Source organism: Hippoglossus hippoglossus, chromosome 20 (assembly GCF_009819705.1).
Source record: "Hippoglossus hippoglossus isolate fHipHip1 chromosome 20, fHipHip1.pri, whole genome shotgun sequence".
Classification (NCBI taxonomy): domain Eukaryota; kingdom Metazoa; phylum Chordata; class Actinopteri; order Pleuronectiformes; family Pleuronectidae; genus Hippoglossus; species Hippoglossus hippoglossus.
The window spans coordinates 3,546,105-3,559,847 of NC_047170.1; the positions used below are offsets into that span (position 1 = coordinate 3,546,105).

The 13,743-nt window shown below is 41.6% G+C and overlaps 1 protein-coding gene across 5 annotated transcripts in view; it reads left to right on the forward strand.

The window, feature by feature from the left end:
- slc12a7b (solute carrier family 12 member 7b) overlaps positions 1-12,741 on the forward strand; it is a 59,859-nt gene extending 47,118 nt beyond the window's left edge. For 2 of the 5 annotated variants that reach the window (XM_034571915.1, XM_034571917.1), the window contains exons 12-26: positions 399-573; positions 677-795; positions 951-1,049; positions 1,527-1,646; positions 2,163-2,267; positions 2,863-3,031; positions 3,620-3,815; positions 4,553-4,722; positions 4,941-5,072; positions 5,205-5,312; positions 5,703-5,819; positions 8,324-8,499; positions 10,401-10,415; positions 12,163-12,296; positions 12,641-12,741. In XM_034571915.1, coding sequence (XP_034427806.1) covers positions 399-573; positions 677-795; positions 951-1,049; positions 1,527-1,646; positions 2,163-2,267; positions 2,863-3,031; positions 3,620-3,815; positions 4,553-4,722; positions 4,941-5,072; positions 5,205-5,312; positions 5,703-5,819; positions 8,324-8,499; positions 10,401-10,415; positions 12,163-12,296; positions 12,641-12,732 — 1,927 coding nt within the window. In that variant the 3' untranslated portion in view covers positions 12,733-12,741. The remainder of the gene's footprint in view (positions 1-398; positions 574-676; positions 796-950; positions 1,050-1,526; positions 1,647-2,162; positions 2,268-2,862; positions 3,032-3,619; positions 3,816-4,552; positions 4,723-4,940; positions 5,073-5,204; positions 5,313-5,702; positions 5,820-8,323; positions 8,500-10,400; positions 10,416-12,162; positions 12,297-12,640) is intronic. The other 3 variants (XM_034571916.1, XM_034571918.1, XM_034571919.1) reach the window with 3 other exon arrangements.
- Positions 12,742-13,743: the final 1,002 nt, after the last annotated feature.

Consider the following 13,743-nt stretch of genomic DNA (forward strand, 5'->3'; position numbering starts at 1 on the left):
TAGATCTCTGGTGATTTATCATTGTTTTAAAAAGACTAGCTGTTAACAAACTGGAATAAGTATTGTATTTATTGGAGAGACTATTTTCAACTTAATCCACATTTGGATCTCTATTAGGTATTTATAGCAACAGGATTAGGAGGGAACACCCGGTGTGGCTCTTTGGTTTTTAATAGCTGTTGGACAACAGTGGAGTTCTATGATACAGAGGAGTAAATACAATATATCAGACTTGGGATAAAAAATATTTTTAGTAGGATTGTACTGCTTTATGGTCTTTCCCTGGGATCTTATCATGAAATTTGGCTGAAATTAATATTTGAAATTATGTCAACATATCTACACTATTTGTAGCTGAATAAAAACAGGATGTATGTATGATTGTTTTTCTATTGCAGATTTGGTGACTCTGTGAAAGGAAACCTTGTGATAGGCACGTTATCATGGCCCTCACCCTGGGTCATTGTGATTGGTTCGTTCTTCTCCTGCTGTGGAGCAGGTTTACAGAGTTTGACTGGTGCCCCACGACTGCTGCAGGCCATCGCACGGGATGGCATCGTACCTTTCCTACAGGTCAGTTGAACAATCACCTCAAATACTGTCAAAGCAGTCTTCATCCTTATACGCTCCGCTTCAGTTTTCACACTGAACTATGTGTGTTTGTATGTGTGTTTAGGTGTTTGGTCATGGTAAAGCCAATGGAGAACCTACCTGGGCTCTGCTCCTGACTGGTGGGATCTGTGAGATTGGCATCCTCATCGCCTCACTGGACGCTGTGGCTCCAATCCTCTCCATGTCAGTACCTGCCTGCATATTACTATCACATTCTTTCTCATACCAGATGAAATCTATCATCTCCTATGTATTTCACATCTCCAGTAGGTCATAACATGGTGATTTAGATTAGACGTTAGTAGTATTTGTTTTGGCTTACTCTTCTCCTCGCACAGGTTTTTCCTCATGTGCTACCTGTTTGTCAACCTGGCCTGCGCCGTTCAGACGCTACTGCGAACGCCCAACTGGAGACCACGCTTCAAATACTACCACTGGTGGGTGACAAAGTACACAGTCTCGCAAATACATTTCCCAGCTTTAATATGCTGTCTGTATTCACTTTCAAACAGTGACAAAAGTATGTTAAAAGTTTCTGAAGTTAAAGTTAGCGTCTCAGACTCGTCAGTTTTAACAATGTCAAGGATCCTACTCCTGAAATGGATGAGGATTTCAGTACAGTGCAGGGCAGTAGCGAAGATTCAGAGGAACACCTTTACAACCATAGACATGCATGTTCAATGTGGTTAATGACATGATGGCCTTCACTGGGACACTTCCACAACAAAGGCTGAGGAAAATAATGTTGTAGTACAGTAGATTTCAGAATTTTACCTCACTTCTAAGCCTCCTCTATCCATTCTGCACTGGTCTTAAATCATTAAGAGATTTCCATGAATGTGCAGACAACCTGAAACAGTGGATGGGTTATGTGGTTTATAGTCTAAACTTGTAAAGTTTGTTTTCTGCCACAGGGCTCTGTCTTTCCTGGGAATGAGCTTGTGCCTTGCTCTCATGTTCATCTGCTCCTGGTATTATGCCATCTTTGCCATGGCCATCGCTGGGTGCATCTACAAATACATCGAATACAGAGGGTAAGAAGAACTTTGTACTCATTATTTTCTTTGGTTCAAAAGTGTTCAAATAGAGAAGGGCTGTACCTGAATAGTATAAACTTCTGACAGCAAGGACATCTCGCTTAAATGTAGAAAGTGCATAGTTTTAATATCTGAGCTTCTGAGCTTCTTTTTTTAATTACCAGGCATTTTGAGGATCATCCACTTTGTTTTCAAGACATTTTTGATTTGAATCATTTAAGTTTTTCTCCTCAGCCTCACTTCCCGTCAACACTTCAAATAACAGTAATATAAGAATATATTTGTCATTTGTGTGGAATAGCAGAGTCTTGCATCATATCAGATATCCGGTTACAAAAATATGCTAAGCTGCAGAACATGTTCCCTTTTACTAGACTGCATTTTATGTTGTAACTTCACCCACAAAATTCAGCTGTGAACACAACCTAAGACTGGGCTGTTAAAATCCATCCACTGTCATTGCTTTGAATCAGTTTCTTGTTTATTTCATTGTGAATCATTTGTTTGTTTTAGGGCAGAGAAAGAATGGGGTGATGGCATCCGTGGTCTGTCTCTTAACGCAGCTCGCTACGCCCTCATCCGACTAGAGGAGGCGCCACCACACACAAAGAACTGGAGGTACTGTGTGTGTGTGGGTGTGGGTGTGTGTGTGTGTGTGTGGTTACAGTTGACACAGTGCCACCTGTCACTGGTGGGCTGGACAAAAGAGAGACAGAAATAGACACAGAGGGTTGAATTAGATTAATCTCTTGGTCCTCTACCTAATCTGACAAAAAAGGTTGCTAAGCCTTCACTTTGTGCAGAGGCCTGCACTGACCTTGCAGACTGCCCGTCCAATAGGCAAACGGCCAGGTTACTTTTCATTTTCAGTGCAAATAGTGTCTTTAGGTTTGTGATATTCCCATGAATACAGATATTCCTGATTCCTGATGAACACATGTGGGTCGGTAAAATCTTAATTCAGCTCCTCTGCAGGTCTACCTGCATTGTGTTCCAATATCCAGTTATCCAGTGATGATGATTCTACTTATTATTACTCTTAAAAATGTTAAAGTTTCTTGAACCAACTATACAGGAGATGTTTACATGATAATTTTGTTTCCGTGCGAGGCTGGAGGATCAAACGGCCACTCCTGTCACTCAACACCTTTTAAAGAAATTAAACCTGACCCCCCCCCCCCCTGCCTGTTTTTTTTCCTGTTGATGTATCCAGGCCTCAGGTGCTGGTGCTGCTGAACGTGGACTCCGATCAAGGAGTCAAACACCCTCGCCTGCTCTCCCTCACCACTCAGCTGAAGGCAGGAAAAGGCCTGACGATTGTGGGAAATGTTTTAGAGGGAACGTATCTCACTAAAGACGCAGAGGCCAAGAGGGCTGATCAGGTAAATTTAAACTCACACACCACCAAGCAAAAACATGTAGATGTGGAAAATGAAAATGCAAACAGTGGATTGTCAGATCCTGTTCAACTAAAAGTAGAAATTGATGGGGACAGTTAATTGTCTGTCCCTGTAAAATTGGCTAAATAATACATTGTGTTAATGGCAGCGTTCATCAATCCACCTCTGGTCCCACGAGATAATCTATTGTGTCAATCAAGATTAATAGAGTCAGGACAATCCTTTTACACCCACGCTGCAGATTAACTCTGCCACCTACTGGCTAAAATTAATATTCTTATTTATTTAATTCATTTTGGCAACCTGATTTGTCCTCAAAAGCATTTTAAATCAGTGGATTATTTTTTTTCTACAAAAGTAATCATGTGCAGGAGCTGAATTCCAGATTATACAGAGAGCTGTATTCATTTGTTCAGACCCATCAGTATGAGTTAATGATGAGATTGCTATCAGTGGATCACTGAGATGTAAGTGTCTCCGCAAAGACATATTTTTAAAAGCCCAATAATGAATTTGTTTTCTATTCCACCACTGTTGACTGCTATGATTTTTCTCCCATGTTTTATCCAGAACATCAAGTCCTCTATGTCAGCAGAGAAGACCAAGGGTTTCTGTCATGTCGTGGTGTCTTCAAACCTCAGAGATGGCATGTCCCACCTCATCCAGTCTGCGGGGCTGGGAGGCATGAAGCACAACACAGTCCTGATGGCCTGGCCCGGCACCTGGAGGCAGTCTAATGACCCACAGTCATGGAAGAACTTCATAGGTAGAGACAGAGATGAATAAATCAGGAGAACACAATGGAGAACTTACACACGCAACATCATAGTTGATCCAATAATGAAGTTGAAGTAATGATAATACATCTTATGTGCATATATGCACACCTGCTTGTCTCATAATATCTCATAGGCCCTGTTCAGACCTGGTATTAACATCATCTCACGTGATCTTATCACAAGTGGACAGGTCTGAGTACGTTGTTTCACACCTGGCATTAGAATGTGTCTCCAGTGACAACTCATGATCAGAACTCATTTCCACGCCCTATTTGCAAATAAACACATACATCTTTTCTGTTTGCTAAACCTAAAGACAAGCACATGATGTCAATGTTTGTGAGAGTCTCAGTATCTGTGTGTTGGTGTGAGATTGACGGAGAGAGAGACATAGCAGCGGCGGGAGGGGCTGAGTGAATGTGATTCGGACAGCTCGACTATGAAAAAGGATTTTACCAATTTTTTTTAAAAGGAGGATATCAGCTGAGGAGACAACCCTCTAATGTGGCCCAGGACGTGTATGTGTTCAAACTGCTTAATGAATGTAGCCTGAGTGATCTCAAGTGTTACCTCAATTCCTCTTCAATACGTTCACACCTGTATTCCGAGCTGTCCACTTGGGGTTGGTGGGATGTTTAAACCAGGTCTAAACAGAGAGACAGAGAACACACAGGGTTTAGGAGACAATGTCTCATACACACTCGCTCTCCTTCTATCCATCCAGAAACAGTGCGGGAGTCCACAGCCGCCCATCATGCCTTACTTGTGGCTAAGAATGTGGACAGTTTCCCTACCAACCAGGACCGCCTGGGGGAGGGCACCATTGATGTGTGGTGGGTGGTCCATGACGGAGGCATGCTGATGCTGCTGCCCTTCCTGCTGCGACAGCACAAGGTTGGTGACTGTTTGAGTAAACCCTAAAAATGATATTTATACTTATTCAGAATCCATCTCGCATACATTCTCCCTCACTTACACTTTTCCACATCTATCTCTTCCTGCCTCCTCTCACTGGTCCTGCTACTAATCGTTATTCCATCCATCTACCCCTGACAGATTGACTGACTCTTATGTTTCCGTTTTACTTCCGTTTATAATAACTCTCCCTCTAGGTGTGGCGGAAATGTAAGATGCGCATCTTCACTGTGGCCCAGATGGATGACAACAGCATCCAGATGAAGAAAGATCTCCAGATGTTCCTCTACCACCTGCGATTGGATGCAGAGGTGGAAGTGGTGGAGATGGTGAGACTCAAAAACTGCACTTACTATCCAATTTTTTTTTTTTAAATCTAAATTTTAGACTGCGTTCTATTTTTTTCAAGTCAGAATTGTATTGAATGATTGATTCTGACGTCTCTGTTCCAATCTTTGCAGCATGATAATGACATCTCGGCTTTTACGTATGAGAAGACGCTGATGATGGAGCAGAGGACTCAGATGCTGAAACAGATGCAGCTGTCCAGGACTGAAAGGGAGAGAGAGGTAATACACACTTTCTCCAGCTGAACACAACCCAACACTCGCAGTCTGTCGTCTGTCTGAAGTTGCATTCAAATGCAAGTGGCTGCTTTTGTCTTTGATTAGATATTTATCAGATAAGATCTTAAGCCTCTTCAAGACGATGGCATTTATTGATACCGAATGTTGTTGGTGCACGGGTAAACAAAATGAAGACTAGCTTGACATATAACTTTGTATAACTTTGTCAAATATGTAAAACAAATTATTAGTTTGTTTCCGTAACTACCAGACTGCATAGTTAAATGACAACAGTATTCTATTCAAATCTGGCCAACTGCTGCAATATATGACAAATGGCCCCTTTTCCTGTTCAACTGCCATCGCCTTTCTGGGCCATGCCACACTGCTCAGATTCAGAGTATCACTGATGAATCGCGTAATTCAATCCGGAGGAAGAACCCGGGCGCTGCCGAGAGCGACAGCCTCAGCCGGCAGTCCTCAACGGTGGAGGACAATCAGGAGGACGAGGTAGCCGGTTTTTGTCAACCCACTGTCCCTCACAGTTAGACCTCACCGGCCCATCTTCACAAAGCCACAGCTGTCGCTAGTCATGGGACTGTTTTAATAAGTTCCATTATCATCCTGGTTTAAAATATAGAAAAATGCTCTTTCATTCTTTGCAGATGTCAGAAATTAGACTGTGATGCTTATACAGTGAACACACAGATGGGAATGAGAGACAGAGGAGCGGAAATACTGCTTTGGTTTAACATTTTATGATCATGGAGAAAAGTTGTTGATAGTTGAAAAGCTTTTAGCCAAATTTACTAAAGGGTTTCATCAATGTCCCTTAAGTACCATAAACATTTTTTATGTTGTGAATCTTGACACTGATCATCTCTTAAAAGCAATGAAGCAGTTGAAGATTCTTCACATTAGCATCACATTAATGACTTCCTGAAGTCAGTGTGGAACTAGAAATACAGAAAAATGATAGGGCCTTTGAATAATCAGCTGTGTGTTTGCACCTTTTCACTGTGAACTTCTCCATAGCACCAGCTCATGGTCGATTTTCCATGTTGATAGTACTAGACCAGAGTAAAGGATGATGGGTAACCTTGTTGCACCAGTGATGAAGCCTCACGTAGCCCATCACTACGAGTCAGTGATTGTAGCATTGTAAAATTTGAACAGTGCCATTTCCAGTTTTGTCATAAAACCTTTTGAATTGCCCACCAAGAGAAGGTGACCCATGAATCACAGATAGCATTCATCTTATACATCTGACTTTTCGGTTTTAAGTCGAGATTATCCCAGCAGTAGGGCTCCTTGCTGTATAGTGATTGACATCTGCTTTGTGAATATCAGCCTGTTGCACCCTGAGCCTGCAGTCCAAGATCCCATCACCCTCATCATCCCACTCCCCTGAAAAAAAAATGAAACCAGAAAGAGTGGACAGTATTCTCTAAGGAAACTGAAACGTGTGTGACTTTTACACAGTGACAAAAGCTTCCAATGATGTAGAAAATGTCCTCAAATGTTCCTGTAGAGAGGATATCATTTTTTATTTGAGGTTAACTTGCCTTTCAGCCGGCAGCACCATTCGACCTAATCAGTCATAAGGATCTAAGAATAGCAGCATCATGATTTTTACAATCCCTCCAACAATTGGGTTCTCTGGTGTGTCACGACCATTACAGCCTCATCGGGCATTTTCTCTTTTTAGTTTTAGTGATCTTCAAAATTATTTGCAAGTATGTTTTCATCCAGCAAAAGTGACATGACAATACTGTCTTCTCTTGTTTTTCATTGGACCTCTAGCATAGTCACCTAATCCATTCATTTCCACATTGACTTCCCCCTCCCTCCAGCCACTCGTTCATTTAAGCAGTGTCCATACCAGGGGTTTCACAGACTAGTCGACTTGACGACTTTATTGCTCCGTGATGACGCTTTAAGCTTGAACTCGACTTTCATCACATGATATTCGACTTTTTAAAAGTTGTGCAACCCCTTTTCCATACTGTACAGTCAAAGCTGGTAACTTCCTCAAACACAGATCCTTTAAAATTGATCTGCGTTGTGTTTAACTCACAGTCTCTCATATTCAAATGTTTACGATGATGGGGAATTTGATATTTTAACCAGGAAACAATAAATATGGTACAAAGTGAGCCTCCTGTTTTCTGATATAAAAAGCTATTTTGCTTTATGAAATGTGAACCAGTACATGAAGATGTAGATCTTTAACTATATCTTTGACAGATGATAATGCATAAACAATTTCTTCTTATCCTTTGTCATGGGCATTGGGTAAATAATTGTGGACATTTCTACAAAGAAAAGTGAACAAAGTTGTGACCTGTTTTGCAATATTTTTTTCTTTTAATAATTTTAATATTGATATGTAAGTCCTACTCTGTGCTCTGCTGTACAGTATTATTCCTGCACTATAGTCCTGCTTTATGCTTGTTTAAGTAAAACAATTTTTGGTTGACATCACACTACACCTTCACCACCGCCACAGCTCCCTTTCCGTCAGTTACACCATAAATGTTGTGTGGACCCCTGCTGGGGCCTTCAGCCTGCCCAGATATGTAAATTGTCTTGTGATGTACGTCTGTTCTTTTGTGGCCCATGTGCGTTGTTGTGATGGTTGAACAGGTTTGTATTGTTCCTCTAGCATGTTGTCGCACCAACTCGTAGAAAGAAAAATGTTGGATTCCCAATTTGTTTATATCCCAGTTTGTAATTGGCCATCTTTGTTTTTTTTCTGTGGCCTATCTGTCATTTCCTGCACAGTTTTTTCCTCTCTGTTTGTGATTCCTTATTCTTTGTCCACCTTCCCCAATTTGTATTCCTTTTTCTATCATTAATCCCTTTCTTTTGTCTCATTATCACATTATCTTGGACGAGTTACATCGCTTTTTCTTCCTTCTCCTATTTTCTCTTCCTTTCCTTCCTTTGTCTATTATCCACCACCACCACCACCTTTACTGATTTTCTAACCCTCTTCTCTCCCTCCTCACCAGGCCCAGCTCATCCATGACAGAAACACGGCATCTCACGCCACGATAAACGACAAGGCCGAAACAGGGCCCGATCGGGTTCACATGACCTGGACCAAGGACAAGATGTTCGCAGAGCGTAATCGCAATCGCGAGTGCAACGCCAATGTGGCCGTGCGTGACCTGTTCAACATGAAACCGTAAGTATCCAATACTTTACTCTGAACAAGACCCAAACGCGATTGTACGTTAAGATCTAGAAGCGAAAGTGAAAGTTTTGTTCTGTGGATGTTTAACTAATACTAATGCATTCTAATACATTCTCATATTGTTGGAGTGTCAAGTATTATACACTGTAAAGGTGGTGATTAACAACATGATTCATGTGCCTTGTAAGAGACGTTTGCACCATTTTGAATTGGTTTTATGTTAATAGTGAAAGTACATAAAGAAGTCAGAGGATGTGAACTTTGAACTACAGCACGTAGAGAACTGACATTACTTCAGGATGGTGCCAAGGCCTCAGTGCACGAGGACGGCGTGTGTCGTAGAACTAGTAGAAACAAGCCTGACCGGGTGAAATGGGACGAGCGTGTGCATGGCGTGTGCATTCAGGCTGCATTTGGTACATGTGCGCATGTGTGTGTGTGTGTACACTTTCAGCCATTTCAGTCTTTGTGCATGGCCACACCGCACAGACGCACACATGAACACCAACATGTTTCCATCCCAGACCGACCGTACCATCAAGTGTGTGGACTTCATCACGTGTGTCCCAGTCCATTTACAGGTGCATCTCAAAAAATGATGGTGTCGTGAAAAAGTTTGTCAGTAAAGAAAGTGAAAATGTAATATGTCCTAGATTCGTCACAGATAAACAAAAATGTTTCATTTTTTTATTTTAATTTCAATAATTACAGCTTACAACTAAAATAAATGTTATAAAAATATTCCTAAATATTATATTAATATTTATTTTATTATTTTATTTAGAGTTGAGTAAATTACTTTTCCTACAGTACAAATACAGTGTCTCTCGGTCTAGTTCAGCACACAACAACAATCATGGGGAAGACTGCTGACTTGACACTTGTCCAGAAGACGATCATTGACACCCTCTACAAGGAGGAGGAGCCACAGAGGGTCACTGCATTGAAGCACATTCATGGAAAGTTGACAGGAAGTGCGGTCGGAAAAGGTGCGCGAGCAACAGGGATGACAGCATCTTTGAAAAGATTGTTAGCAAAGCCGATTCAAGTTGGGAGATCTTCACAGAGTCTGGAGGAAAAGTGGAGAGGCACAGAATTCAAGTTGCTTGAAGTCCAGTGTGAAGTTTCTGCAGTCGGAGATCAGTCCAAAGTCAAAGCAGTCTGCTGACAAGCTTTATGGAAATGCCATTTCCTTTTCCAGCAGGATTTGCCACCTGTCCACAGTGCCAAAACTACTAACTGGTTTGCTGACCATGATATTATGGGGTGTTGTCAAAAGGAAGATGAGAAACACTCCACCCAACCATACAGACAAGCTGAAGGCCACTATCAAAGCAACCTGGGCTTAGATAATGTCTCAGCAGTTCCACAGGCTGATCGCCTCCATGCTGCACCGCATTGATGCAGAAACCTGTGCAAAAGCAGCCCTGACATAGTATTGAGTGCATAGATTAACATACTTTTCAGAAGTTGCACATTTCTGTACTGTAAATCCTTTTTTTATTGATCTTAGCAAATATTAGAATATTTTGAGATACTAATTACCTGAGCTGTAAGCTGTAATGCTGGAAACTAAAATGGCTTCACTTTATGTGCAATGAATTTACAATATATATGAGAGTTTCACTTTTTGAATTAAACACTGAAAAAAACACAATATTCTCTTGTTTTGAGATGCACCTGACTGATAAAGTTTATAATTCTAATCAGTATTGTAAGGCAGGACAGGAAGAACGTCAAACAGCTACATGTCACTTTATTGTGTGTACTTGTGTCACCTGCGGGTGGCACTATGATCACTTTGGGACAGTTGCATGCAGTGTGGTGCAGAGAGCTGACGTAGAAGCATCTAAGCCTGTTTCTGTTGTTCTGTCCCATTTTTCTCCTTCCAGAGAGTGGGAGAGTCTGTAAGTCGCATTCTCTTTGCCCTAGGCCGTGTATATATATATATATATGTGTGTGTGTGTGTGTGTGTGTGTACTGCTGCTGCAGCGACCGTAGCTTCATTCAGTGTCCTCCAGCTCATGTGCTCGTACCTCTTGTGTGTTTGTGTCCTCGTTTGTGTGTCTCAATGTGCATGGACTTACCGATTCAACATCACACTCTGCGTTGTTGGACCAGCTTCCATTTAGTTCGCATGAAATTGTGTTTACAAGCAAATTTGTGGTTCCCCTCCAATGTTAAAATGTTATTTTGGCCTAAAGGGAAAATCTTCTTCTTCAGTGGAATGGAAAGCAGAATTTTGTGTTGCCTCGTGTTTCTCCTTAATATAATTTAGCTTCTGGCAGTTGGTCTCCTGTGCTTTTACCATTATGATCTAACATTTGTGAAGGTGATGATAAAGAGGCAACATTTTCAGAGCTAGATAAGTAGCAACTATTAACAAACTCTGTACAACTGACTATGACAAACTATAGCACCAGTACATAACCATAACAAATCTTTTAATGTTGAACTTGAATGTCCCCTTTGTCTTTTAAATGCTGCCTCTTTATTTGAAGCTCAGCGCCTCAGTCCCTTAACCTTGCATTTGTTTATTAACTTGTGTTTGAGACTAACATCAACTATGCTTTAATGAAAATGCAACTTTTCTTCTTCATATTGATTCATGTGACTGTGTTGAATCACTGATGTTGTCTCTAGACAGACAAACTGTAGTAGTAGTTAGGTTTAATGTCATCATCAAGAAAAAGTCAGAGAAACATCCTGTTACATTAGTAGCTTGTTCTCTATGAGTTTCCATTTGCACTGTAAAATAACAAGGTTTTATTTATTTAAAGAGAAGGGCGTACGTCCTACCATTACCACAACAGTTAAAAAAACCAAAGCACTTTGACATGTGTAGCAGGAAGAGCAAAGGTAGAAATGATCAAATTAATGAATTCCATAGAGCTGCTTCAGGCTCCTGGTGTTGTTCATGCTGGATCTTTGACCCTGTTCAGACCTGGTATTCACAGCCGTCCTGAGGAATCCAAACCCAAGTGGTCAGTGCTAAGTTCAGGTCTGAACGCACCTGAATGGCGCCGGGGATCCGATCACTCAGACCACATTCAGAGGTGGTGATGCCTGTCAGTGTCCATCCGTTCATTTGTTTGGAGCCAACGCCAAATTATCAATATTCTTGAATTGGTAAAATATTTTGTCATAGCCGCCCACATTCATTTTCTATCTCTATCTCTCACTCTTGTCATCTGACACATCTGAAAAGTCAAACTGGGTAAAAACACCATCATTTGGTCTTCATGAAGACAAATGAATTGTGATTAGATCCCTCAGGACGGATGTTAATACCAAGTCTGAACAGAGCCACTGAGACCCATTAATAGATCAGAACCATTGTTAACTTTGTTAGTAACGAATGTGCTTTTTCTGCTATGACAAGTCAAAAATGGCTGCTGTGAATAAGAGCTGTAGTCATGACGATTCTTGGATACATTAATCAAAGTGTCTTCAGACCCCCAGTGTACAGATATCTTAGATGCCCAGTGCACGTTAGGTCACAGTGTAGTTTTTTATAAGCACAGAAGAGGACCTAGAAATAAGCTATGACTATTCTCCATATATTACTAATTAGATGTAGAGGTTAGAGTAGTGTGGTAAACCGTTTTTTCTTCAGTGCTGTCTTTTCTCACTGTGGACCTCCTGTCAAATTAGGAACCAGTCTAATGTCCGTCGGATGCACACGGCGGTCAAGCTGAACGGGGTGGTGGTCAACAAGTCACAGGGAGCTCACCTGGTTCTGCTCAACATGCCTGGACCACCCAGGAACAGAGGAGGAGACGAAAACTGTATCCTGAATGATTGACATGCAGTCTAATGCCTATTGATGGGATTGGTGGAGCGTATCACTGTACAGTGGTGGGATGTAACTCCGTACATTTACAAGTATATTTAAAAGCAAGTACTTACTTTTTTCAAGTAGAAAAGGAAATGAGGTACCTTTACTTGAGTACAAGTTTGTCTATTTATCTGTACTTTTACTAAGTAAAATGTTTGAGTACTTCTTTCCACCAGTGTTGCTGTATGAGGGCTGAGAGGTGGGATACTGTGGGTTATACTGTAATGTGATGTACTCAGGTGTGATACTGTGATTCCCTCTGGATGTGTTGTACCTTTACTCTTGTTCTCTCAGACATGGAGTTCTTGGAAGTTCTCCTCGAGGGTCTGAACCGGGTCCTCCTGGTGCGAGGCGGTGGCCGTGAAGTCATCACCATCTACTCCTAGAAATAAAATTTAAAACACTCTAAAGCCCCACACTGCACACATGGGCTGTTGCCATGGATACCGGTCACCGGGCATTCTTGGGGGAAGAATCCAAATTGGGTTTTTATGAAGGGCAGGGGTCGTTGGAAGGCTGGACCACTTTCTATTGGCAGATGGTCTGAAGGACCTGAAGGATAAAGGAAACAGTTAGCTGGGAATCAGCTGATTGGCTGAGAGAGAGCGTAGTATGAGTCCACACTGGGCCACAGACCCCCTGCACATGGAAGATAAAGCATAGAGACACTTTTAACTCTGAAAACGTTCTTTTCTGTTACATTTTCATATTCTTTCCCTCTTGTGTTGTCCAGTTACTGGCACTCACTGTGTAAAAGATAGGCAAAGAAGTGAACGTGTGCTGTTGATATGATCCTCGTAGTCTTTCGTGTTGTCTGGTGTACTTGACTGTGGGAGGTTCAGAGACGTTTGCTAAACCTGGGAGAAAACAAAACATGAGAAAAGTTGTACAGTGGATCTTTGAACTCGGCTCGGAATAAGTAAATATGCACGGACACGTAGAAAACAATCCTTCAACCCCCTGCTGTGGAAAGCTGACTCATAACAGCACATTTTTTATATCAAATACAGTTTGCTGATCTGCGCGGTCGGCATCACCATTTGTACTTAAATGCTTTCATTCCCTCATAGCTTCTCAGAAACTCTCCTTCAGCCTGAACCTCAGTCTGTTAAGAAGCTGCTGGTTAAGTTGTAGCTGTGTAAGGTTGCAGATGCAGGGCGGCCTCGCGGCTGGAGTCAGAATGTCTTCTCTAAAGCTGTAGTGTCATTTGCCTTGTGGATGATTTAGTGAAGGACCAGACAGAATGATGCTAAACACGGATCCCGATCAGTTAGGTGGGGGCGAGGCTTTTAGATATCAGGTACTGATACTCGATCGCTGGTCGTCATTCACCACCCTCAAAGGATGCTGTTATTTCAATAGGAAAAATAGCCATAGTTCATATTCAAGGAGTCTGT